Consider the following 25,354-nt stretch of genomic DNA (forward strand, 5'->3'; position numbering starts at 1 on the left):
ATAGACTTGAAGGATGCGTATTTTCACATTCCCATCTACCCACCACACAGAACATTTCTGTGCTTCGGGTTCGAGGGGCGAGTGTACGAGTACACGGTTCTCCCGTTCGGGATGTCCCTGAGCCCCCGTGTTTTCGTGATGTCTATGAAATTAATTCAAGGACCCCAATGGAAACAAGTCCGCAAGGACTTTTTTGGCCGGACCTTTTAGACAAAAGCATTATAAATGTAACTGTGTTGTTTTACATTCTTTTGCCTAATAAAAATTTCAATCAATCAATCAATCAAGAGTGCACCCAGGCGGCTATGGCCCCCTGAGGAGACAGGGAATACACTTGTCGACGTACATCGACGTTTGGCTACTGACAGGGGGCTCCAGCCTCTTCTTGCTTTTTGCCCCCAGTCAGGCTACTGTTGTTTTCACCTATCGGCTACCTAGCCTCGCTCGACAACACTGTGTTGCTTAATGCAGCAGGTACGTCAGTGTTACACTGGTTTTTGTACTGGTCAGGCTCAGTACAGCAGTAACACACTGTGGTTGTACCGGTCAGCTCCCCTGGACAACAACGTGGTTTTCCACGTACCTTTACATGCCTTCTATGTCAGACACAAGATGTTCCTCCCATGCGGAGAGGGAATGCAGCCATGTCTCTGAGAGAGAGGGACTCTCTCTACTGAGTAAGGGCGTCTTCAGAAAACCGTCTACGAATTGGAACCGAGAGGTTACTTAAGTAACCCCGGTTTTCTCCAGTTTTTGGTGCAACTGGTTTTCGTGTGTTTTCTGGCCAAAGAAGGAGGGGGGAGGCTATGTGACCCTCTCTGGATGAAGGGGTCTCATCAAGTCTCTTACGAAATTCAGTTTTCGTATGCTGATGACCGTGGCGCTCCTGCGCACGTTCGGTCAGGGGGACAGGTGGACCAACGTAGCCCTGAGGGGCGATTACTGTCGGTTTTTCACTGTCGGTTTCTAGAAAGAGCGTCTTGGTTCCGTCCCAGCAGACCTCCCTTATGGGGTTCTCACTGGACTCGACCACGCTCGCAGCGCGTCTGTCTCAGGAGTGGATAGACGGCTTCCTGTCCTGTGTGAGGCCTTTCCGTGTAGGAAAGACAGTCACTTACAGGCTGTGAGTGCAGGTGGCGGGTCTCATGACTTCGGCCATACACCTGACCTGCCTAAGTAGGCTATTTTGGGACCTTTCAGAGGTGGATGCAGGCTCTCAGGATCCCGCCTACTGTGGACCCTCGACAAGGTCTGGTGTCTCCACTTGCATGGATTCACTTTGAGGTGCGCGTCAGCGGTTGTCATGTCCTGGTCGGGACGGGCAACACTACAACCGTGAGCTCCGTCAACAGGCAGGGAGGCTTAGGCTCCTGTGTGTTGGACGGCCTGGCCCGTAAGCTGGCGGTGTGGTGCGACCCGCGCCTACTGTCAGGCTGTGCGGTCCACGTCCCAGGTCCCCAGAACGGCGGAGCGGATCTGCTGTCCGGGGGAAGACCTTGGTACTCGGATTGGTCACTTAACCGAGAATAGCGAACCTGATTTGGACCAGGTTCGACCGACCACAGGTCGATTTGTTTGCCTCAACAGAGAACGCGAAGTGCTCTCGCTTTTTCTCGGTGAAGGCAGCGGACTTTTCGTTGGGGCTGGACGCAATGGCTCACAGGTGGCCGAGGGAACTGCTATATGCATTCCCGCCGCTGGAGCTGATCCGCCCAACGTTGGAGAGAGTCAGGCTCCAGGGCCTGACCGTACTGCTGGTTGCTCCGGGTTGGGGCGTGTGGAGGTCGGAGATAACTCCTCTGCTCTACGCCGAGCCCTGGTCCCTCCCTCCGATAACGGACCTGTTGACGCAGGTGGGGACCGAGATCAACCACCCCAGCCCCCGGGACCTAGACCTGTGGGTCTGGCCCGTGAGAGGGCCAATCTAGATGCTTGTGGCCTGCCCCCTGATGTGATAGCTACTATTCAGGGGGCTAGGGCCGGATCCACTCAGGCTGCTTATGACATAAAATGGAATATTTTTGTGTCATGGTGCCAGGAACAGTCACCGGCGGTGGTGGCTTTTCGGGCGCCAGTTCATAGCATTCTGATTTTCCTGCAGAGCAGGTTGAATCTCCGTCTGCCACGAAGGTTTCGAAGGCGGGACGGTTGGCGATCGTCACCTGGTATGGCGGTTCTTGGGCGGGGCCAGACGGACCAGGCCGGGTAACAGGCCTCTGTTTCCGGCCTGGGATCTGGCGGTGGTGCTGAATGCACTCTGCCTTCCCCCCTCTTTTGAACCCCTCGAGACTGTGAGGCTCAAGGTGTTGAGTCTGAACACAGTCTTTTTGGTGGCCCTGGCTACGGCCAAGAGGGTCAGTGACCTGCATGCACTCTCGGTGAGTTCGGAGTGCTTGAGATGCTTTGGGGATAGCAGACGGGTTCTGCTGACACCAAGCTTGGCGTTCGTTACCAAGACCGGGGTGGTTGCACCGGCTCCGGTCGGATTGGTTGCGTTTCATCCACCTCCTTTCGCTTCGGCGGAGGATGAGCGGTCACATTGTCTCTGTCCAGTGAGGGCTTTGAGGCTCTACTGTCAGGTGACGGCGCCTGGTAGGTCGCAAACACGATTGTTTGTCTCCTACGGCCGGGGTGACCAGCGGAAGGCGATGGCCAAGCCGACGCTTTCCAGGTGGATAGGTGAGGCCGTACGGCTCGCCTATACTAGTAGTGGGGCCCCAGTACCTGTTGGACTGAGGGCGCACTCGACTAGGGGATTGGCTGCGTCCTGGGCCCGCTCTAGAGAGGCTTCGGTCCAGGAGTTTTGCACGGCTGCTAACTGGTCGTCTCCTTCGACATTTGCAGCTTTCTACAGCCTGGACATGGCGGCTTCCTCGGTGGCGCACGCAGTCCTTGGCGTGGCAGCCTCATCTACTTGAGGTGCCTTTCTCCCCCTGATGTGATCCCGTGGGGCTAACAATCTGTTGGTCCTCGGGAGCAGGGGGGCCCTGTTCCCTTTTTAGGAAGTTAGTAGGTGACGTGCCTTGTCTTCTATTAGCTGAATGGGGAAGACTTCGGTCTGTCAGGGTTTCTTTTATATCATCCCTTGTGCCGTGTCCAGGCCCGGTGGGCCTGGGCGTCCCTGAGGCAGGGGCCCGCCGTGTGCGGGTCCCTGAGCCAGTTGGGGACGTGCGGTTTTTCTGGGGATACAATGTTTTTAACGCTTCCGGGGGGTTTATAGATCCCATAGGGAGTGTCTCACGACAAAACGACAAAGAACTAGAGGTTACGTAGGTAACCCCGGTTCTTTTAGTTTAGGAGTGAGACACTCCCCAAACACCCCTTTGTTTCGCCACAGCGAACAGAGGACCTGTGTGGAAGAGGAAGTTGACGTCACGACCGGGGCCTCTTATGCCCTCCCGCTGAGGGGAGGGGATGGCCGGTCGCGTGACATACCCTCTAGCCCAATAGATGGGCCCCGGGAGCGTATTGTGTAGCTCTGTTGCATCGCCAGATGGCGCTGTTTCCCATAGGGAGTGTCTCACTCCTAAACTAAAAGAACCGGGGTTACCTACGTAACCTCTAGATCTACAAGCTCATAGCGCAGCTTGTAGATCTGCTATGGTTGAATAGCCCAAAGTATAAAATAATGGTTAAAGTGGTTCTAAAGTGACCAGATGCTTTCCTGGTCTTAATGGGTTAATGACATGAATAAAGTACCTCATCCTCAGATGGTTGCTGCGGGTTCTCAGCGCCTTCCTCCTGCTCCTCTTCATCACTTCCCTCTGGCCGCTGAGAAAGAATCTCTTCACCCTGCAACATAGAGGCAATAACATATTAGGCAAGTAAACCCAATGCAGGCCATGGTCTCATGCACACAATTTACTTTTTAAGCAATTAGCAGATGCTTTATTAAAGGAGTAGTTCACCCAAAAAATGACGCATTTTCAATTACACACCCCATGAAGCATTGAATTCATGGAGATTTATTTGTTTTTGTCGCATTCCTGAGACAATAATTTGATTACCGGTGGAAAGATGCTAATGTATCCAGTAGTTGACCACCGGTCATACAATTATTGGCTTAGGAATGCGACAAAAATCTCCATTAGAATCTCCAATAATAAAGTTAACTCACTCTTGCCATTCTGAGTGCGACCCATCATTTTTGTAAATGTTAGAAGTACTGTTTTATAATGCACTGCGCACACACACACACACACATACACTCCCATCAGTAGAAAGAAAGCATACCTTCAGGTCCCGGTTCTTCAGGTTGCCCATCCAGAATGCATCCTGACAGTTATTAAGAGTCAGCATGGCTTTGACTCGGTAAACAAACACCTCTAAACTCTTCTTCAGGGCCGGCACATGGTTGGTCAGGATCATGTCCTGACTGATCTGAACAAACAACATCAACCAGAGCTTTAGTTAGGACAGCTTATCACATAAAAGCTGCACTATGTAACTTTCCTCTTCTACCGTGGATTTGAACCCGGTTTCCTGCGCATGTGCTGCATTTTTCTTTTTCTTTTTTTACCATTGAGCTGATAGAGCCTGCCTGCTTGCTCAGGGGATAAATTGTATCTTGTATCTAAAATTAATTATAATTTAATTAATTATTATGAAGGGGCGTGATTACATTACATTTAATTAATAAATTGTATCTTGACCATGAGGTCAGAATTTGTGTCAGATCCTGTGTCTAGGTGAGACATGACCTTTGACACGATCTAAATGTCTCAATATAAGAGCAGCGAGACTAAATACAACCACCCCAATTGTATAAGTTATATTGTATTAACGGACAAAATTACATTTTATTCATTTAAAAAAAAATTACATAGTGCCACTTTAAGGTCATTATATGCATAGTATACTTCATTTAACTGAAATAAGAAGTAGTGCTCCATGTCTTGTCCACAAATGTGATAGCGACCTTATAGTGATAATACATGCGATAGCTACCATGTGCTACATGTAATAGTTTACCTTGCGTCAATACATGCGATAACTAACTAGTGTCCATATCCATACGTGTATTGCTGTAGCTAGGGCTGCCTGTCACGATTACACATTTTTAGGTGATGATTAATTCTCATGAAAATAATTGCGATTACGGTAACAATTTAATTGTGTTTTGATCATTGGAACATACATGAATAAAAAAAAACATTTCTGTTTGCCTTCGTAATCAAACATTGCATAGGGTAGATATGACATAACTTAAATATATAAAGAAATGAATGACACATTTAATAATTGTATACTTTCAACAACTAAAATATTTGCGGAAATAGCTGATCTGCGATTGTCTCAAATAATTCTGATTAGATGATTATGTAATAACTGTGACAGGCCTAGTTGTAGCTATATCTTGAACATCCTCACATAGCTACCTTTGAGTATCCACACATGTGATGGAGCTTCCTGGTGCTGAGTTGAATGGTCTTCAGCAGACTCTGGACATCCTCCTGAGACACGCATTACAAAGAGTTATGTAGCGCTATGGTAACACTACTTGGGCTAATGTGAACGCAGATAACTTGGTTTGTACCTTGTGCCTTTTGAAACAATAGTCCAGCAGTGGCATCCCAAGCTTCAGGAAAGACTCCAGGAAAAGACGACCATACTAGCAGAAACAACATTAGAAACAGTTAGTATGGAGTCGATAGCAGCTGCTGCTGAACGTTGAGATCTGCTTCTACCAGAGGTTTACTCACCTTAAGACACGCATTGAGTACTGGCCTAGAGTCAAACACCTGTATGAAGAACAGACGACAGAGATCTTTAGTGGGACACATACTACGGCGTTGTAAAGCAGTGGTTTTCAACCCTTTTCATATCAAGGTCCATTATTGATTCGGCATTTGAGCCATGGACCACCATTTGATGAGATTTAGACTATCAGACCCAAAACCTACAATATTTTGTTGTCGTTGAATAAGATTTTGTCCACAATTCCATGCTGTATTGATGTTGGTGCCATAGGAGTGATAACAGGCAAACGTTGATCAAAATTAAAAAAAATCTAAATTCTCTAATTGTTTAGACTTCTTGTAAATTAAGTAATGCAAATGTTTAACAATAATTTAACTCTTGAGAGCGTAAAATGAAACCAAATGGTAAGGGTCCATTTGGTTTCATTTTACGCTCTCAAGAGTTAAAAGATCTACAGTATAAGGGTCCATTTGGTTACCAATCATCTAGCTGGGGACCACCTGGAACCTCCTCAAGGACCACTGGTGGTCCCCGGACCACTGGTTGAGAACCACTGTTGTAAAAGGACACACACACACACACACTCTCCAACATAACATCCTGCAGACCACTGTGACCTAACCCACCTGAATTAGATTGACCAGGAGGTGAAAGTCTCTGACGGCCAGGTTCCATGTCAGTAACTTCTCACTCTGGGCCTGGAAGAAGTAAAGAAAATATATCAGAAATAACACACACGCATGCATGCACACACGCAATCGCATATCGTGAGTAAATGAAATGCAGGGAGTAGGTAAGCTTAACTGTATTGAAATTACAACTGGAAAGAGGCTTTCACATTGCATTCAGAAATGCCATGCCACCGTTTCATTACTTCCACCAGGAGGTAATGCCTTCGCCCCCCAGTCTATCTGACTAGAATATCACATAAATGTTATGAAAGCATTGGTACAGAAAGTGGTGGAAAGGTTTGGTCAAGGGCCAAGGAAAATCGTATTAACTTGTTTATTAAAGTTGGTGAGGTCTATCACAAAAAGGCACCTATCTCTAGGATTCAAATAACACCACGAATGTTTGATGAAATGTTTGTCATGGGGCTCAGAGGAAGTTATTAAACGTTACTGAATGGTGTTCGACTGCCAGGGCCACGGCAGCTTAAGCATGTTTTTTTTAATAAAAAAGGGGTGTCATCGGAATTGGCTCTGATCCGGCCACTTTTCAGTCCAACACACAGGCCATGCCCACTTCCTCTTTGCTAATGTCTCTAAAGGGGACCTTGGTTCAAAGCTGACAACTCGCTGGCCGATACCCAGGGCTTTGCCCACTTCTGTTTTTTGGAATATCTCAGAAAGGGGCTTCATCAGTCTCGACTTGGAGCCGTCGACTTGCCAGTTTCTTCAAATGAGAATTATGTTATCCTACACTTTTCACAGATAGTAAATTAACAAATAAAACATGCTATATACAGCTAAGTATTTTAACCATGATGAAATTTTGTTTACACAAATGAAAAAAACAAATATATATATACGCTATTGAACCTTTTCCCCAAAAGGGACGTGGCAGTGTTAATGGTATTGCAACACTTTATGGTCTGACTCTGTGCTCTACTGAGCACATTTTCTAGTTTCCAATATAGATGATTTTAGGTACACAAAATTAATTTTTTCCACTTGTGGTTTACCTCAGTGCTATCACTGTTCTTACAAGCAGGAATCTTCCTCACAGCCTTCTCCAGCTCTGCCATCATGCCTTTATAGAACACCACGAACGTCAGCCTGATGAAAGAGAGGAGAAAGTGAAAGTACAAAAAACTGAACTGAAAGTCTTATTCTACATAAAAACAGGTCAGGCTTAAGGCCTAAAAAGAGGTCAGGTTCTCATTTTGGGTCATGAACGCTGGAAGCCCTGCCTTTTCCTCTGAAATGTACTCATTCCCTGCCAATGACGTCTTTTGTCGGCTGTTTTTAGTGGTCCCACACCGCCAATGACATATTTTGACGTCTTTTAATAATAATATATATGTTATTATTTTTATTTTTTCCCCCTGTTTTTCACAAAGAACCAGGAGATATCGCGATCCAAAGATTAACTGCTCCAATCACTGCTCCTGTGTTTTACTATGTATTTTCAAGCGAAACATGCTATTTTCAACTGGCTATAACAAGCGAACGGGAATTGCGATGACATTTTCTTTTTTTCACGGAAGCACAGTGAACCCCTCCGGGATTAGCAACCATCAGGGGATAAATCATACTGGAGATAAATATTCTGTGACTACTTGAAAAGGTAAGAAAATCGCAAAATCCTGGTAGTGTGGGCTTTTTGGGCCATTTAGTGAATTGCAGTGAATGAGTCAATGACAGAACGGTGTCAGCAAATTTTTTATAAGTCTGCGGTGGACACAGCTAGCCTGGTAAACCCTCCCTCCGGAAATCTCATTTCCATTTGATTCCAGGAGTGAATAAAATACAATTGAGATTTCTGGAGGGAGGGTTTACCAGGCTAGGACACAGCCTCATGGAACATAAACACAAGTAGTGTCTGTTTTCTTTGCTCCATAGCAGTCTTCATAAACAAGTATTAAAGCGAGAGTGCATGACGGAACACATCTTTGACCAACCGGTTCAGGTGAAGTTGGATATCGGGTGGAAACCGTGTATGTTATTCTTTTTACTTGTCAGGAAATGGACTTAACCCCTTTCAAAGTGGCGTCCCTATTTTGGTCATGTCATTATAGGCAAAGGTTTTCCAAATCCTCCAAAAATAACTAAAATAGTCGAGCTTGTAGATCTGCTAGCTACTTGAGCATGATACTGTCAAACGATGAATAAAATAAGAAATAAAAAACACAAAAAGAAATGTTAGATACAAGGTTTCTGCCCAACAGTGACGATAGTCACCATAGCTTGGACCAGCGGTCTCTTAATCCATTAAAACCGGAAAAGCATCTGTGTCATTTTAGATTTTAGCTATATATATATAAAACATTTAGAACAGTGGTCTTGAACAGTGGTTCTCAAAAATAGCAGATCTACAAGCATGCACATGCACGTGCACAGCGTGTCACTTCGTGCTACGCAGTGAGCTTGTATACTACATCTGCTATTTTTTAATTTTTTTGAAAAACCTTGAAAGTGTTTGAAATAATGTGAATCATTTTGACACAAATCATTTTCAGATGGGGGGGTCCGCGGCCAAATACATATCATTTTGGGGGTCTACTGAGAACTACTGATTCTAACTCATTCTAGAATCAGTAGTTCTGAACTAACTCAGGTCTTAATGGGTTCAGGTCCCGCTTGGCTCCCCAGGTAACTGAGGATAAATAGGGTGATAGAGGTTCTGTACCTGCTGAGAGTGGGCCAGGTTTTGGAGCCGTCGTCTTTAGCTGCATCGAGGAGCTCGGGGATGCCCTCTCCTGCTATCTCCTCCACAGCCTTCAGGACATCGTCAGTGTGCTCCAGGTAGATACTGGAAGACAGATAGGAGGAGATAAGAGGAGGTCAGACACTAAGGCAATGCATTTGACATCTTCAGCAGATCTGTGTTTACAGGTCACAGCTGTCATGTTGATGGTCAAAAATGATATTCATGGTTTACCAGGCCCTCGCATAATTCATTCAGTAACTTTCCTGAGAGTTAATCTAACATAAATCAGTTGGTGAGCTACTGTTCTACATCACAAATCAGCCTTTAACCTTTTTAAACAGAGTGAAAGTTTGTTGATGTAGGAATATGTACTAAAACATGTACTTTGGAGTATTGCACGTGTCTCCTGAAAAGGTGTCATATGAGGGATGGGCCACTAGGTGGCATGACACTAAAGGCTAGTCCAGACTCCACACCAACGCAACTCCTTGCAACAAAACCGTTTTACTGACCGCTTTAGCAGTCTGGACTGACCAGTTGCAGACTGGTGCCATTTGGGGATAATGGCTGCAAGTATTTGCATTATGGATTGGCCTTAAAATATATAAAATCATTCAAATCATTCATATTTTTACGAACTTATAAAACCCCCTTGAACACAACTTCTATTTGTGCTATGTAGCATTTGTCTTTGTTTCTTTCCACCTCTTGATGTTCTTCAGGTGTTATATTGTTTGAGTTGAAAATCCTGTATTTATTCACCACATTATTCGACAACTTTTGTGGACAATGTCAGGTAGTGGTAACGTCAGTGGGTATCTTCTGATAACGATACAGAAACACACCTGAGCAGCGTCGTAAGGCCCTCGTTATATTTGTTTCCTCGCTCTCTCTCCCCGCTGGCGGTCACCCACTCTTGGCCCAGGAAACGGCGTGCCAGGGACGCTACGAAGAACGAAAAATCAATCACGCTAAATTAACAGTCCATCTGTGAGCAGCTTAGATGAGTGGATTTAGATCAGTGGTTCTCAAACGTTTTCATGTCAAGGACCCACAAAATGATATGTATTTGGCCGCGGACCCACATCTCAAAATATTTTGTTCCACGGACCCCCAGAAGCAAAGATTTGAATTACAAATGTTCGATTTAAAAATATATATATATTCAATTGTTTTTTACGATTTTTCAAAAATATCAGATCTACAAGCAGATCTATATCTGCTATTTTTGAATAGCCAAAGTATAAAAGGTGGTTAAAAGTTTGGTGATGCTATATTATAACACATTTTGCTGGGGACCCCCTGGAACCCGCCCCCCGGACCCCACTTTGAGAACCAATGATTAAGATGAAGGTAATAGCAGGTGGTGTGATGATGCTGACCGGTCTGCTCTCTGAAGGCGGTGGGGGTCCCTCCTCTCTCTGCCACGGTGGAGAGGAGGCGAGAGAGACACAGCGCCGTGCTCAGACTGGGCACGGTGCTACGGAAGTTCAGCAGGTACTGAAAGCTGTCCCTGAAAAAGCAGAAACAAGTCCATTACTGCAATAATAATGAAACAGCAGGGATGTGCGAGCAAACACATGGATTAAAGCAACATTAAATCTCACGACTGAAAATGTCCTAATGTGCGATTTGTGAAACAGTGTGAAAGGATGCCCCACACACACTAGCGCCGATTCCTAAACAATGAAAACAATATGTAAGATTAGGCTACTTTAGTAATATTGTTCCTGCTGTTCTACATACTGCCAACCATGTGAAGATATCACAGATTCAGGCTTTAACCTTTGCTTTTATATGAAATATCCGAGACGATTAAGATATTATGGAAGATGCTTCCGAACATATTGCTAGTTTGACCACTTCAAATGCTCTAATCTTAAAATAACCGAAAATAGCCTTTCTACAAGCTCTCAATGCGTCGCAGACGCATTGAGAGCTTGTAGATCGGCTATTTTTGCTGCGCAACATGCTTCCATAGGAGACATGCTGGCTTCATATGGAATCCAAATGACTGAAATCTCCAGTCTTGGTGACTGAGAACTTTAATCCATGCAAACAGCTAAATGAAAAATGTTGTTACCGGTATATAGGGACTCTTTTGATATTTTATTTTTTGTTGTTTTATAATTGCTATCATCCTTTTTTTCAGTTCTGTAATTACATTTCCAAAACTCAACAGTTGCTTGCGCTATACAATTTAAAAAAAAGTTCCTTTGGTCCAAAATCTCTTTACTAGTCTAAAAAAAACACATATAGCACTGATGTATTGTTGATGGCGAATTGATATATAGTATTAATGCATTATTAATTGCATTCATGTTGCTTAACATAACTGGAATCAATGATTGTAACACCAGTACATGCTATCGTCCGACTTTAAACCTTCATCACTCACTTTATAAGTTGCTCCAGGGTCCGCTCAGCCCCGACTTCTTTAAGTCGTGCAGACAACACTCCCAGAGCACTCTTCAATAAGCTCCTCTGGCCTGGCTGGGAAAACCCAGACCTGAGACAGACAGACAGTCAGACAACATTAATAAATACACTATATGCACATTTACATGCATACAACAACAATGCTCTGGAGAGTCAGTAGTTGTAATATCTGATAGGACAGACTCACCAGCTGAAGGTGGTGTTCAGGATCTGCAGGAGGAGCCGGTAGGCTGAGGACAGTAGCTGATGCTCCTGGACGTCCGTACACGGGCCGTCCACCACTCCATCGTTGTTAGAGAGCAGGGCCTGTATCATGAAAGCAGAATGAATACAAGTTACATACAAAAAAAAACGACTGTGACACCTATCTACTTTTAGTACACAATACAGGTCGCATGCTACTTTTAGACCCCTATGATCAGTCGCGTAACGAGGCAACAGCGTGCCCCGACGCGAGGTGGTCACAGCGTGCCCTCATGAACGGAAATTTTGCGGTTATTTAGTGGTTATTTAGTGGTATCTGATACTTTTTTTGCGGGTTTGTGACGGATTTCAGGTACATAAACAACGGTTTTGTAACAATGTTAAGGGGCACACCCAGGTTTATTTTTTAATTCATAATTATTTTTTTGATATCTTCATTTTTATTTTTTTATTTTTTTCTCTGGGTGGGGAAGTGCCCCTAACGTCATGGGCCCCAACGCAACCGCGTTGTCTGCGTGACGGTAGTTACGCCCCTGCCTATGATGTCTGCTGGACATCACAGAAGAGCGCTACCGTACTTTCGCCATTGGAGTAGCTTTTCAAAACACAAGGTATGATGCTACATTATGTCTCATAACTCGTACTATTCCATTTCCACTACCTAGTCTTCTCTGTCAGAATTTATTGAGAGAATAGCATCTTGAGATTGCAGCATGTCATTCTCGAGGGGGTCCTTTAAGCCGTTCTATTATTTCTGCTGCTTTCTCTGAAATCTCTCACATTGCTTAATAGTGGCTTATTTTCCAATCGTGGATGCATGATCAGATTTAATACAAGCCCGGTCAGACAATGTATTTCTGTTACTCATTGTCCAGGCTGCCTGTATGTGTACACTGAAAACTCTACTCTTTTCTTGTCTTCATGTATTTTCCCCCAGCACACAGGACAAAACCCGAGCACGGATAGTTGTTGCATTTGCTTCCTAACAATTAGAAGGCATTTCACACACCAGCATGTATGTTGCCTTCGGAGGTATACGATATCTGAGCGCCACCCGAGCGCCTTCCGCAATTATTCAATTCATCTATCTTACAATTTGAATCTACAGTCATGCGCGAGAATGTTTGTACGCAACGACCAGTGTCCGCGCTGTGCACTGCGCATGCGTGGACGCACTTTCCCTAACCAATTACACGCCACTTCACGCTTACAACTCCTGGACATGGCAACCCCGGCAACCCCGCCCCCCATCCAAATACTGTCTGTCTGACTCTTTGGGAGGGTTGAATGCTGCGAACGCCGTCTCGCTGGGCTGAGCGGGCTGCTTCATCAATCTGTGCCGCACATTCTGGTCCTGCAAGAGCCTGTGTCAATAGATAGATAGATGAACGGGTGAAATGTGTCCGTCTCTCAGTTTGCTCTCGCTTTTGGTTTGCGTGTCGAAAATGTCTACAGCCTACTACACGAGAGCCTCGCGCCAGCGACTAGACGGAAGGGTCGCGTAGCGACCCGCACCTCTAGTTGCATACATTGGCAGTGGATGAAAAAGACCCAGCATCCTCAGCGGTTTGACAGTGGGTATTATACCTGGAAGTGGTTGTGGCAGTTCTCCAGGTGTGAACAGAGGGTGGGCAGCAGCTGGACACAGCAGGAGGCGATCTCCTTGGAGCTCTTCTGCTGGAGATGGGAGAACCCCACGCTCTTGTCCGTCTTCCCCTGCACAAGGCAACGTCATGATCTCATCAGCTCACAGTAAAGCCATGAGGGAAAACAATTAGGCTTAACCCTTTTAGACCGGGAAAGAAGTGTACATTTTTGATTTATTTGGCTGTTCAAAAATAGCAGATATACAAGCTCACAGCGCGGCACCGAGTGCCGCGCTATGAGCTTGTGGATCTGCTATTTTGTGAAAAATCATGACATTTTGTGCAAATCGTTGAATATATATATTTTCAAAGCGAATATTTTTAACTCAAATGTTTGCTTCTGGGGGATTCTACAAATGTCTTCCAAATCCTAACATTTATTTGGGGAAAAAGCTGCTATAATCAGTGGTTGTCAAACTTTTTCATGTTAAATTATATGTATTTGGCCGCGGACCCCCATCTCAAAATATGTTGTTCCAGGGACCCCTGAGAAGCAAAGATTTGAGTAAAAATATGTATATTCAAAGATTTGCTCACATTTTCAAGATTTTTCAAAAATAGCAGATCTACAAGCTCATATAAAATAATGGTTAAAGTGGTTACACAGATGCGTTCCCTGTTTTAATGGGTTAATGACCAAACGAGCCTGTTTGGCCTTCCACTGTTTGCACTAGGAGGCTCGTATCTTGTACCTTGAAGAAAGGGGCTCTCTTGGCGGGCGCGGCCGTCAGACTGAACTCCATTTTGCGAAGCATGTCCTCCAGCAGGAAGACCAGCTCACCAGGACCCAGCAGAACTTCCTCTCGAGCCTGAACGGCGCCAAAGCAAAGTTACATGAGATACCGAGACTCCTTGTACAATATGTTTGTTACATGTGGAGCATGAGGCAGGGAAGATCCATGGCCATGGGATTAATAGTAATTAGTTATTCTAAATCGGCATGGTTTGCCATGAGTTTAACATCTACACTCCTGTCTGTGGCCTTACGTTGGTGTTATGCTGGCTGTCCAGCAGTGAGCGGCAGAGCAGGCCACACTGCAGCACGCTGAGCACCTCCACGTCCAGCTCTCTGAAGAAAGGCCGGTAGCCCGCCAGGCTGACCCCATGCCGGGCCTCCTTCTCCTTTTCCTTCTCCTTCTCTGGAGGCTCCTGCAGGAGCAGAACGAGCACAGATTTAGCAGCACGTTTAATGAGCATTAAGAACAATAAATTAAAAAAGGATAACTAGGTTTACCTGCAGGCATTCCTCAGAGGCCTCAGTTCCTTCCTCCATCTGAGAGCCGTTTCCTGGAGAGTTCTTAGCAGGTGCTTTCCTCTTGTTTCCTGTGCCACACAGGAAAAGACGAGAGCCACGGGGAGAGAGAAACACACAATTTGTCCCATTTATTTCCTCATTCTCAGCGTTCCATGAACATCACCAGATGACCATAATATGCCCAAGAAATGTGCAGAGGTGTTCTAGTCTACAAGGCAGCATTAGGTTGACAAGTGAGTTCAGTGTTGATTTCGTCGACTAAAACTATGACGAAAAATGTCAGTCGACTAAATGTATTCACTGACGAAAACTAAATAAAAACAAAATAAAAACTACGATACGCTACGATGACTAAAATTAAGACTAAATGTATTGACAATTTCGTCAACAAATAAAAACTAGACTAAAATGTTAGGGAGGGACAAGTCATTTTATGTTTAGTTGCGCTCGGGTGTTGTGCTCTGAAAATAGCAGATCTACAAGCTCACAACGCGTCGCGCTGCGACGCGTTGTGCGCTTGTAGATCGGCTATTTTCAGCGTGCAACCAAAGTGTAAAATCAGCCATTACGACGCCATCAAGGCACCGCCAAAATACATTTTAGTCGACTAAATGAACTGGTGAGTTGAATGAACCTGATTTACCTTTCTTGGCCTTACTCTGAGGAGCAGTTGAGCCGGGGACAGGGACTACTTCTGTGCTTTCTCCATCGAAGTTAGCGAGAGGCGGAATGAAGCCAGGTGTCACTGGAACGCAAATGTATCATAGACGGTACATCATGTCATCAGGGTAAATTAATTATTTCAACATCCCCCCGGTCCACAACTTCAGACTGGGGACTGCTTTAGAGCGTTGGTTCAAGTGGGGTCTGGGGACCCCCAGGGGTCCTTGGGGGGTTCCCCAACTAAATGTGTTAATATAGCATCACAACAATTTTAACCACTTTAACCTTTTATACTTTGGCTATTCAAAAATAGCAGATCTACAAGCTAGATCTGCTATTTTTGAAAAATCGTGACAATTTGGGCAAATCTTCAATTAGGGAAACTTCACCGATTTTCAACCTATCTTCATATAATTGGTCCTCACTAATACTCATGATAAAATGGTACCATTTTTTTCTACTTGGTCTGTCTCATAGGAGGGCTGTGGACAGTCCAAAAACCTGTCACCAGTGACATCATCGTTAGGCATGATTTTTTTTTCCAACAAGATTTCACATTTTTTATTTAGATTTTTATTAACACGAGAGAAATGGCTTCTTTTATTGCATTGCAACTTTCCAGGAATAGAAAGCCTGCAGTTTCTATTAGCTTGGATTCCTCATTGATGATGTCACTGGTGACATGTTTCTGAACTGTCCAAAGCCCTCCTCTGAGACACAGACCGAGTAGAAAAAAATTGTACCATTTTATCATGAGTATTAGTGAGGACCAATTATATGAAGATAGGTTGAAAATCGGTGAAGTTTCCCTTTAAAGCAAACATTTGTAACTCAAATCTTTGCTTGTGGGCGGTCCCTGGCACAAAATATTTTGACATGGGGTACGCGGCCAAATATATATCATTTTGGGGGTCGTTGACATGAAAAGGTTTGAGAACCACCGCTTTAGAGACATACCTGCCAAAGCTTTCTCTAACAGAGTCTGGAGGTAGGTGATGTTCTGTAGGCGAGTCATCACTTTGACCTTCATCTCCGTCTCTTTTTGCCCGCAGAAGGCATTTATAACCTACATAAACACACACAAAACACATAATGTATTTACACTGAAATAGAGTACAGAAGTCCTGACGTCACTCGTTCATCCCCAGGTTCGTAAAGTAATTTCTCTATGGAGAATAACATTGGGTCATCTTAGAATCGTCTCATATAAGAATTGTGGTCCAAAAATAAACAAACTGTCTCTGCGATATTGTCAAGGAGGAGGTTCTGTATCGTTTATGATAGTCAGTTATATTTGATACAGTCTGTTTCTGGCGAAAATTTAACTAATTTGGCGGAAGTAACATTATCGTTTTCTCACCGTCAGTTGATGCTTCATATCCATAAGAGTAAAACCACCAGGGTCATTTGTTTATTTTTGGAACACAGTTCTTATTTGACGCGATATTAAATACGTCTATGGGGATTCAGAATGGGGGTGGAAAACCGCAAACCAGGTAGACAAACCTAGGATGTGTAAATTACGTCAGACTTCGGTGCTCTATAACATGCAATGGGCAGACTGTATAACAGTTCAAATTGTTGACGCAAAATAATGCAATTACCTCTCTGAACCAGTTGATGGTGTGAAAGAGCAACATGCAGAGGAACTCTCTCTCTGCTTTGGACAGGCTCTCCACTTTCTCTATTACGTCCATATTTGTCAACACCAGGGGGCAGCCTGTGATGCACATACACACACGAAAGCAAATGACTTCATAGCTGTACCAATGACAACAAACTGGTATCACAATCAGACTCAGTAGTTAGTTTGTAACTCTCTCTCTCTCTTCCTCACCTAGCAAGGCATCGATTTCCTCCAGGTCTCCCTGGTGTCGTTTCTCCTCACACAGCCTCAGCAGCCGGAAAAACGGAGACAGACAAAGAGGAGACACCCGCCTACAAGACACAAACAATTACCACACAATCCACCACATCACCCTATATTAATACAATCTATTTAGTTACATGAGTTGTTGTTTTCATCACAAGTACCACAACTGCCTCATGAACAAAGCAAAGTATGCCAATGATTATATATTTTGTGTTCACTCCTTATAACAGCATTAAGCATTTTCATACCACCGCCACCTATTTTTGGGAGATTTTCGCGCCTGTTGATCGGCTATTTTCGCATGACAACGTCGAACGCCAATGTATAAAATAGGGTGATTATGAGGGACAGTGTGGCGACTGACTTATGTGCTTTGTCGTTCTGACTCCAGGATTCTGCTTTCTTCTGAACATCATCAGCCAGAACAGGCAGGAGGTTGATGGCGATGCCTCCCTGACTCTCATCATCATCCAGGTTGTAAAGCACACAGGCTGGGAGGGGCGAGGAGCTGTGTGACACAGACACAAGTAAAGTCATCACAAGGACAGGCAATGTTTGGTCAAAATCTGTAGGAGTACTGTCAAAACATGTGTTGTGCAAAAAGCGGCCTCCTGGTGGCGCTATAACAGGCCCATGTGAAAAATGTGGGGCAGAGGTTCTGAATTGGCATCCAGGGAGTGTGTGTGTACAGTTTCGCTACGATGAAGCCAATGGTGCCAGAGATTAGCTGTCCACAGACGGACGGACAGACGGACGGACAGACAGACAGACGGACGGACGGACGGGGTGCAAAACATACTCTCTCGCCATGCCTTTCGGCCTGGCGGAGACAATAAATAAACAAATAAACAAATTTAAAAATTAATATAACGGCTGCATGTCTGTCTGTGTCCCTTTTGTGCCCATATATGGAGATCCCAGATGTCATCAAAATGATGTCATAGTGCTGACGTGACGTTACATCAGATGTAATTGTCCTTTTAAATGTCGTTATTGTATTTTCCAACACAACACCATTCAGCAACTTCTGGAAACAAATTGCCTTACCTTCTAACCACCTCTTCTGTAAATTAGTTGCACTGATTCACAAAGTGGTGCTGGTGTGTGAAATGTTTTACTGGACAGTACATCTGAAAGGAGGACATAGGCACTCCTACCCAGCCGCTGTGGTACTCGGACACAAGCTGTACTCATTTGAAGGATACGAGAACAACAGTGGTCAGATTGAAGTCCACATTTTCAACTCAGTGTCTTTACGATGGAGGAAGTGGCCCCCATGGACAGATGGAAGAGGAGAACATGACCTTGAGGTTCCCTGTGTGCGCTGGGGCCACACAGCTGTTCTGGTAGAAGACATTGTCTACATCTGGGGGGGATATCCTTGGTGCAACGTGCTTTATTCATTTGATGTTGACAACCACAGATGGTCCAAACCTAATATTTCTGGTACTGTTCCAGAGGAGAGGTTCCACCACTCAGCCTGTGTCTTGAAGAAGGTCATGTATATCTATGGAGGATACACCCAGCTGACTGGACGCACTAATGACATCTACAAGTTGGACACCACCACAATGGTCTGGTCTTTAATTAACACCACAGGCACTCCACCACCTGTTTCAGTACACTCTGCCACCATCATTGGGACAAAGATGTTTGTATTTGGAGGCTATCCGGACCACGACAACAACATCAGAGTGTTTGACACAGAGACAAACTGCTGGCTGAACACGCCTTCTGCGCAGCTTCTTCCAGAAGGACGCTGGGGTCATTCAGCCTTTACCTACAATGGAGAGCTGTACATATTGGGTGGATACAACAACTCAAAACAGCCCTTCAATGATGTGTGGACATTCAATCCACAGACCTGCTCATGGAGGAAGATCGAGCCCAAAGGGAAAGCCCTGTGTAGGATATCTTGCATGGATTGTTGTAAGGTGGGAAATCGTATCATCCTCTTTGGAGGATACAACACACCTGACCTGTATATCTTAGATTTAAGTCCAACGCTGAAGACACTATGCAAGCTAGCAGTTATTCAGTACGGCGTGGAGCAGTCTGAACTCACACATGACATCAGGTGGGAACTGACTGTCATGACTGCCAACAAAAAAAGATAAAACGGTGATCCCACTATAAACAAGAAAATGTGCTCCTCGGAGCCAGGCGAGGTGGTAAAACTGTTCCTGATTAATTCTGTCTTACCTATTTATATTACATATTGTGATGTCACGTGAAGTTTGATCAATGTTAGGTGTTCACAGACTATGTGCCCATGTATCGAGCTGGACGGACGGACGGACGGACACACACACACACGGATGGACAAAGTGAAAACATACTCTCCACCATTCCTTCGGCCTGGCGGAGACAATAAATAAAACTAGAAAATGTGCTCCTCGGAGCACAGGTCTCCGCCAGTACTGTTACTGATTAATCCTGTCTTAAGTGTTACTTGATTAATCCTGTCTTAAGTGTTACTCCGCCATTTCTCAGCCATTTCGTGATTACTCCTGTCTTACCTCACTTTGAAAGAGGCTAAGACTCTTTCAAAGTGACACATCTATTTATAGGCCGCTGATACGTCATGCGTCTCACTAGCCAATCAGAGCACACTCTTTCAACGCATTGTCACGTGTCACGTGAGGCTTGACCAATGTTAGCTTGTCCGAGGGGGGGGGGGGGGGGGAGTGAAAACATAGTCTCCTGGCGGAGACAACAAAAATAAACAAATGCATGAATAAACAAGGGAACCAGGAGACCTGGTACTGCCAGTCCCCTAGTGGTTGAAATCTGAATGGCCGGACTTCGCGTGAGTGTCATGCGAAGTCACGTCATGCGAGGTCCCTTCTATGCCCATGTACGTATGGACGAAAGTGGGACAAAAGATGGACCGACATTTATCCCCATATATGGACGAAATAGGGACAAAGCCTCATGTAGGCCGACCCTCTGGGTCTGGCAATAAATAAACAACGGGGTCCAAGCATAATATAAGAATATTATGACATGATGATTAAGAGAAAGATGATGAAGAGAAAGATGATGGCTATAAGGAAAAAATGCAGATGAAAAAGAAACATAAAAACATAAGGCAGAGAGGGAGAGTAGCAGCCAGGATTACAGCTTAGGCACTGGGTGAAAAATGGGTTACAAAAATTGTGGGATAAAAATGTAAAAACAAAACAAACTAGAAAATGTGCTCCTCGGAGCACAGGTCTCCGCCAGGCGAGGTGGTAAAACTGTTCCTGATTAATTCTGTCTTACCTATTTATATTACATATTGTGATGTCACGTGAAGCTTGACCAATGTTAGGTGTTCACAGACCATGTGGCCATGTATGGAGCTGGACGGACACACACACGGACGGACAAAGCTGGACGGACACACACACGGACGGACAAAGTGAAAACATACTCTCCACCATGCCTTCGGCCTGGCGGAGACACTGAATGATGACTCAACCAGTCAATCCGGTACACTTTCCCTTCTTGAGATTCTAACTCCCTTTTCTGTGGAATTTCTTAACCTCCGACTTCCCAGTAACTAACAACACTGAAGCGTCATCATAGGTCACCAGGTCATTTAGTGCGCTGTTTCTCAACTAGTCTTCACTTTCCTACATTACTAAATGCATGGTCAGGGACTACATGCACTCATGGACCACCAGTTAAAAACCCCTGATCTAAACCACCAGGTGCGCATTTTGGGACATAACATTATTGTCGATTCATGCTGCATTTAGTCAGTAGTTCATAACAAACCTGCTGATCTCTGGGCCAAGATCCACCACGAAATCCTCCTGGAAGACATCCAGGACACTCTTCCCTATCCAATCCTGTTGGCCAGGGGGAAGAAAACAGGGATAAAGTGTTTAATCATGCAGCAGCTGCCCGCTGTAAGTGTGCAAACTGATATGGGATACAGGATGTTATGAATCGAAAATGTAATCATGTGGATCTCAGACTTCATGCAGCCAGCCTGTGACGTCCAGTAATCTATGACATATCTATGATGTATGACTCTCAAATTCGGGCAAGATTTCAGCTTGATCCAAGCCCTGTTGTCTTCCATTATAAAATTGAAGTTTCTCAAACACACCTGCACGGTAGAGTCCAGGTTACAGTTGAGGACCAGGTTTGCCATCTCATCATAGTACAGAGCAGCAGCCTCAGGAGAGCTTTCGCTGCACGATTTCACCAGCTCCAACAAGGCTGTCACCTACATGGACAACAATAGATAACATAGAGCTCCAACAAGGCTGTCACCTACATGGACAACAATAGATAACATAGAGCTCCAACAAGGCTGTCACCTACGTGGACAACAATAGATAACATAGAGCTCCAACAAGGCGGTCACCTACATGGACAACAATAGATAACATAGAGCTCCAACAAGGCTGTCACCTACATGGACAACAATAGATAACATAGAGCTCCAACAAGGCGGTCACCTACATGGGCAACAATAGATGTATAGGAACACTAGCGGTGAAACTATTCATACATACATCGATTAGTCAATCGACAGAAAATTGGGGGAATAACATTTTATTGGTTTAGTGATGCCTCATGTAAACTAGTGCCATTTTCTATTTCACACAAAATGCGAATGTTCCATAAAGTAAAAAGTCATGTTTTTGACAACTGCTGGGTAAACATTCAGAATAATCAAAAACAGTATGAATCTCTGTATTTAGACAGAGAGGATATACCCATATTGGTACCACTGTAAATATCTGCTGCTTCTTGTTATTAACTTGGTCTCTTCTACAACATTGATATACTAATGGTACATTCACCTGTCTGTATGTCTCCGGTGGTAATAGTTCCTCTTGTGAATTCTCCACTTTTGGCCTAGGCAGGCAAGGAAAGAGAGAACAGAATAAGCAACAGAGACAAGAGTAAAAGAGCACAGAAGTTACCGTTTTGGGAAGACTGGTGTTACGAGAATGAAACAGAGCCTACCTGAGGGCGCCCATGCTGCCCACCACCATGACGGCGCCGATGATCCCAATACGCTTGTACTTGGGCACGGTGCTCGAGAGCTGTTTGCGGATCACTATGTGCATGTCATCCTGAGAGCAGAAACAAACAATCAGACAGAATAACAGAGGAACGATAGCAAGGACTCTGGTGTATAATGCATTGGTTCTCAAAGTGGGGTCCAGCAAAATCAGTTAATAAAGCGTCACAATAATTTTAACCACTTTATCCATATCTTATACTTTGGCTATTAAAAAATAGCAGATATATATAGATCTGCTATTTTTGAAAAATCTCAAAAATGCGTGCAAATCTCTTTTTTTTTATGTAAAAGGTAAACATTTTGAACTCAAATCTTTGCTTCTGGGCGTCCCTGGCAACATATTTTCAAATGAGTGTCCTTGGCACGAAAAAGTTTGAGAACCACTGGTACTGACAACAACAGCTGTGGGTAATGTGAGTGTTGTATGACGGACTGTGTGGTACAGTACCTGGATGTGAGCGCCTTGCTGCTCCTGTCCAAACGCCAGGCCGCTGAGCAGGTGGAAGAGCCTGCGGATCTGATGAGGAGTCAGGTTGTCCATGTAGTCCAGGATTCCCTGTGTCCAACATAGGGGATGGGACGATATGACGATATGACGATTATAGTGGCAAAGAGTATTGCGATTAACAATATTATCGCGACCCCCACCATCCCTATTCTGGGGGGGAACGTTCGCCAAAAATAGCCAATCTACAAGCGTGTTGTGAGCTTGTAGATCTGCTATTTTTGGCGAATCGATTTGAGTGAAATAAGAGCGTACCAAATGCACTCTTTACAGGTCTTTTATCACGATACACGGTAATAACGATTATCGTCCCATATCTGTGTCCAGTTAGCTTAAAAAACACCAACACTAACACAGGCACAGGCACTTACAACCTTGAAAGGGCTGAAGCCTAACTTATGCTTATGCAAAATGGGGTCGTTCACTGAAAACGCTGTTTTTGGAAATCAGTTTTTTTTTTGCCATGGTGAGCAACCCCTGCGAACAACTAGGCAAGCAATGAAGCTTAAATTATGCTTCAAGCTCTGAGGAGGTTAATGGCACATAAATATGGACATACAGTAATTCTACTTTATGTACAGTATCTCTGGTTATGGGTCTATATATGATTAAGATCTCCTCACCTTAACAAAGACGGCATACAGGGCCATTTCAGAGGGTTTCTCTGTCACCAGGCCACAAAGCAGCTCCAGAGCCACGTCCACTTCCCCTCCCACACCACTGCATACGTGGGTGACCAGAGAGCCCACCACCTCCTATCAACCATGACAAAACAGAGAGGACACCACCATGTCGAGAATGCTGCTGCCACATAGCGTCAGAATATCAGGGGTGATGCAACTTTGATGATGTAGAGGGACACTATATTTCCACACTCACTCCAGAGGGCCACATCGCATACACTGTCGGGCAGACACCTCTTATGTCCGTATTTTAACTTTTTTTCGTGAATTAACGCCGTACTGTCGCCATTCTATGTCACACAAAAGTAGCAAAAATAGCAGATCTACAAGATCAAAATGCGTCGCACTGCGAAGCGTTTTGAGCTTGCAGATCTGCTATTTTTGATATTTTTTAATTAGAATCCTGAAAAGTAACATTTTTATTTCATTTCAAATGCATTTAGTTATACTTGTGTTAACTTTATGAACTTAAATACAAATACATTGGACGTAAAAAAGACAATAGAATTTTTATACTAGTCATTAAGCTACTAATATAGACTAAAGTAATTAAAGCGGGTCATGTTTGCATGTTTGGAATAGTAGCAGCTGAAATAATCAATAATATATCAGTATTCCTATATTAACCTGCGGGGCCGCATTAAGTGAAGGTGGAAGCCGCATGTGGCCCCCAGGCCGCCAGTTTCCCATGTATGCGTTAGATGTATTAAGAGTTCATGCACCATATCCTTGTGCACACTTGAACACTTTCAGCACCCACCTGTTGGCAGTAAGTGTCGAAGGCGGTGAACGAGTGTCTGTACATGTGTCCGCCAAAGGGCACCACACAGGAGTCTGGGGAGCGCAGCAAAACCTGGGCCAGGGACAGGATGGATGGGAAATACCCTCGCATCACCTGCAATTACAATTACATTAACTAATCATTTCACATTCGTCAATAGAGGGGACTGCATAGCAAGCAGCACATGGTGTTATTTGACCCATTAAGACCGGGAACGCATCTGTGTCATTTTTAGATGTCTTTGGCTATTCAAAAATAGCAGATAAACAAGCTCATAGCGCGGCACCAAGTGCCGCGCTACGAGCTTGTAGATCTGCATTTTTTGGCAAATCGTGAAAATTTGAGCAAATCTTTGAATAGATATTTTTTCAAAGCGAACATTTGTAACTCAAATCTTTGCTTCTGGGGGGGTCCCTGGAACAAAATATTTTGAGATGGGGGTCCGTGGCCGAATACATATCATTTTGGGTGGTCCTTGACATGAAAAAGTTGGAGCACCACTGATATAGAAACAACAGTTTTTCAGAAAACTGCTAGGATTTGGAAGACATTTCATAGAATTGGCCTCAGGTCTTAATGGGTTAATAAAGTATGTTGTGTCTAAAGATTGCCTCACCTGAGCATATCCCCGAAAGGTCTTCTGTAGCAGAGCTTCCGGGATCTGTCCCGTCCTCACTTTCAGCTTAAGCAGACGCTCAGCTCCTCGCCGGCTTTGGTTGGCGTTGGTAGAATGAAGGATGAACAGCACCAGCAGATCTATTACCTGGCATCGCAGGGCACAAACACAAGAGTGGAAAGACCACACAGAGAGGGATGTCACCCACCCACACACCACAAACACACACAAAAACTGCGGCCTCTAAAACCACATGGGAGATGAACATTGTGTGAAATACCATCCAGAAACAGAAGCGTTTGTTTACCTTATGATTCTCTGCTTCATCAACATTCTCTATAGCCTGAAAAACACATCGACAAAAGAGCAGAAAAGAAATACATGTTAGAAGTGGATCAGACCTGCAACACTGCCTTTTCACTCATCACTTAAAGTTGTTCTGTGCAAATTTCCAAAAAACGACTTTTAGCAGCCTCTGCTGGTCATTACCGTCACTGCAGGCCGTTCGTTTATCCTCTGTTACCCAGAATTCCATTCGTTTTCACCGGAAGACGGAAGTGTTTCAAAAAGCGTTCTTTTAATTGTTTT

General features: G+C 44.5%; 1 protein-coding gene across 1 annotated transcript in view; it reads right to left on the minus strand.

The window, feature by feature from the left end:
- The window catches only part of fancd2 (FA complementation group D2), a 41,560-nt gene that overhangs the window by 5,710 nt on the left and 10,496 nt on the right, over window positions 1-25,354 (minus strand). The window contains exons 14-43 of the mRNA XM_084063438.1: window positions 25,074-25,109; window positions 24,767-24,913; window positions 24,130-24,264; window positions 23,310-23,441; window positions 22,630-22,737; window positions 22,121-22,230; window positions 21,955-22,009; window positions 21,252-21,371; window positions 20,915-20,988; window positions 17,517-17,660; window positions 17,117-17,217; window positions 16,884-16,999; window positions 16,237-16,345; window positions 15,260-15,361; window positions 14,596-14,684; window positions 14,349-14,510; window positions 14,054-14,170; window positions 13,303-13,431; window positions 11,699-11,817; window positions 11,471-11,581; window positions 10,455-10,585; window positions 9,918-10,017; window positions 9,052-9,174; window positions 7,385-7,478; window positions 6,327-6,398; window positions 5,703-5,741; window positions 5,537-5,611; window positions 5,379-5,453; window positions 4,234-4,380; window positions 3,700-3,792 (exon numbers count right to left, since the gene is read on the minus strand). Of these exons, the coding sequence (XP_083919564.1) occupies window positions 3,700-3,792; window positions 4,234-4,380; window positions 5,379-5,453; window positions 5,537-5,611; window positions 5,703-5,741; window positions 6,327-6,398; window positions 7,385-7,478; window positions 9,052-9,174; window positions 9,918-10,017; window positions 10,455-10,585; window positions 11,471-11,581; window positions 11,699-11,817; window positions 13,303-13,431; window positions 14,054-14,170; window positions 14,349-14,510; window positions 14,596-14,684; window positions 15,260-15,361; window positions 16,237-16,345; window positions 16,884-16,999; window positions 17,117-17,217; window positions 17,517-17,660; window positions 20,915-20,988; window positions 21,252-21,371; window positions 21,955-22,009; window positions 22,121-22,230; window positions 22,630-22,737; window positions 23,310-23,441; window positions 24,130-24,264; window positions 24,767-24,913; window positions 25,074-25,109 (3,165 nt within the window). The remainder of the gene's footprint in view (window positions 1-3,699; window positions 3,793-4,233; window positions 4,381-5,378; window positions 5,454-5,536; window positions 5,612-5,702; window positions 5,742-6,326; window positions 6,399-7,384; window positions 7,479-9,051; window positions 9,175-9,917; window positions 10,018-10,454; window positions 10,586-11,470; window positions 11,582-11,698; window positions 11,818-13,302; window positions 13,432-14,053; window positions 14,171-14,348; window positions 14,511-14,595; window positions 14,685-15,259; window positions 15,362-16,236; window positions 16,346-16,883; window positions 17,000-17,116; window positions 17,218-17,516; window positions 17,661-20,914; window positions 20,989-21,251; window positions 21,372-21,954; window positions 22,010-22,120; window positions 22,231-22,629; window positions 22,738-23,309; window positions 23,442-24,129; window positions 24,265-24,766; window positions 24,914-25,073; window positions 25,110-25,354) is intronic.

The sequence above is a fragment of the Gymnoscopelus microlampas genome, assembly GCF_963454915.1.
Source record: "Gymnoscopelus microlampas genome assembly, chromosome: 7".
Classification (NCBI taxonomy): domain Eukaryota; kingdom Metazoa; phylum Chordata; class Actinopteri; order Myctophiformes; family Myctophidae; genus Gymnoscopelus; species Gymnoscopelus microlampas.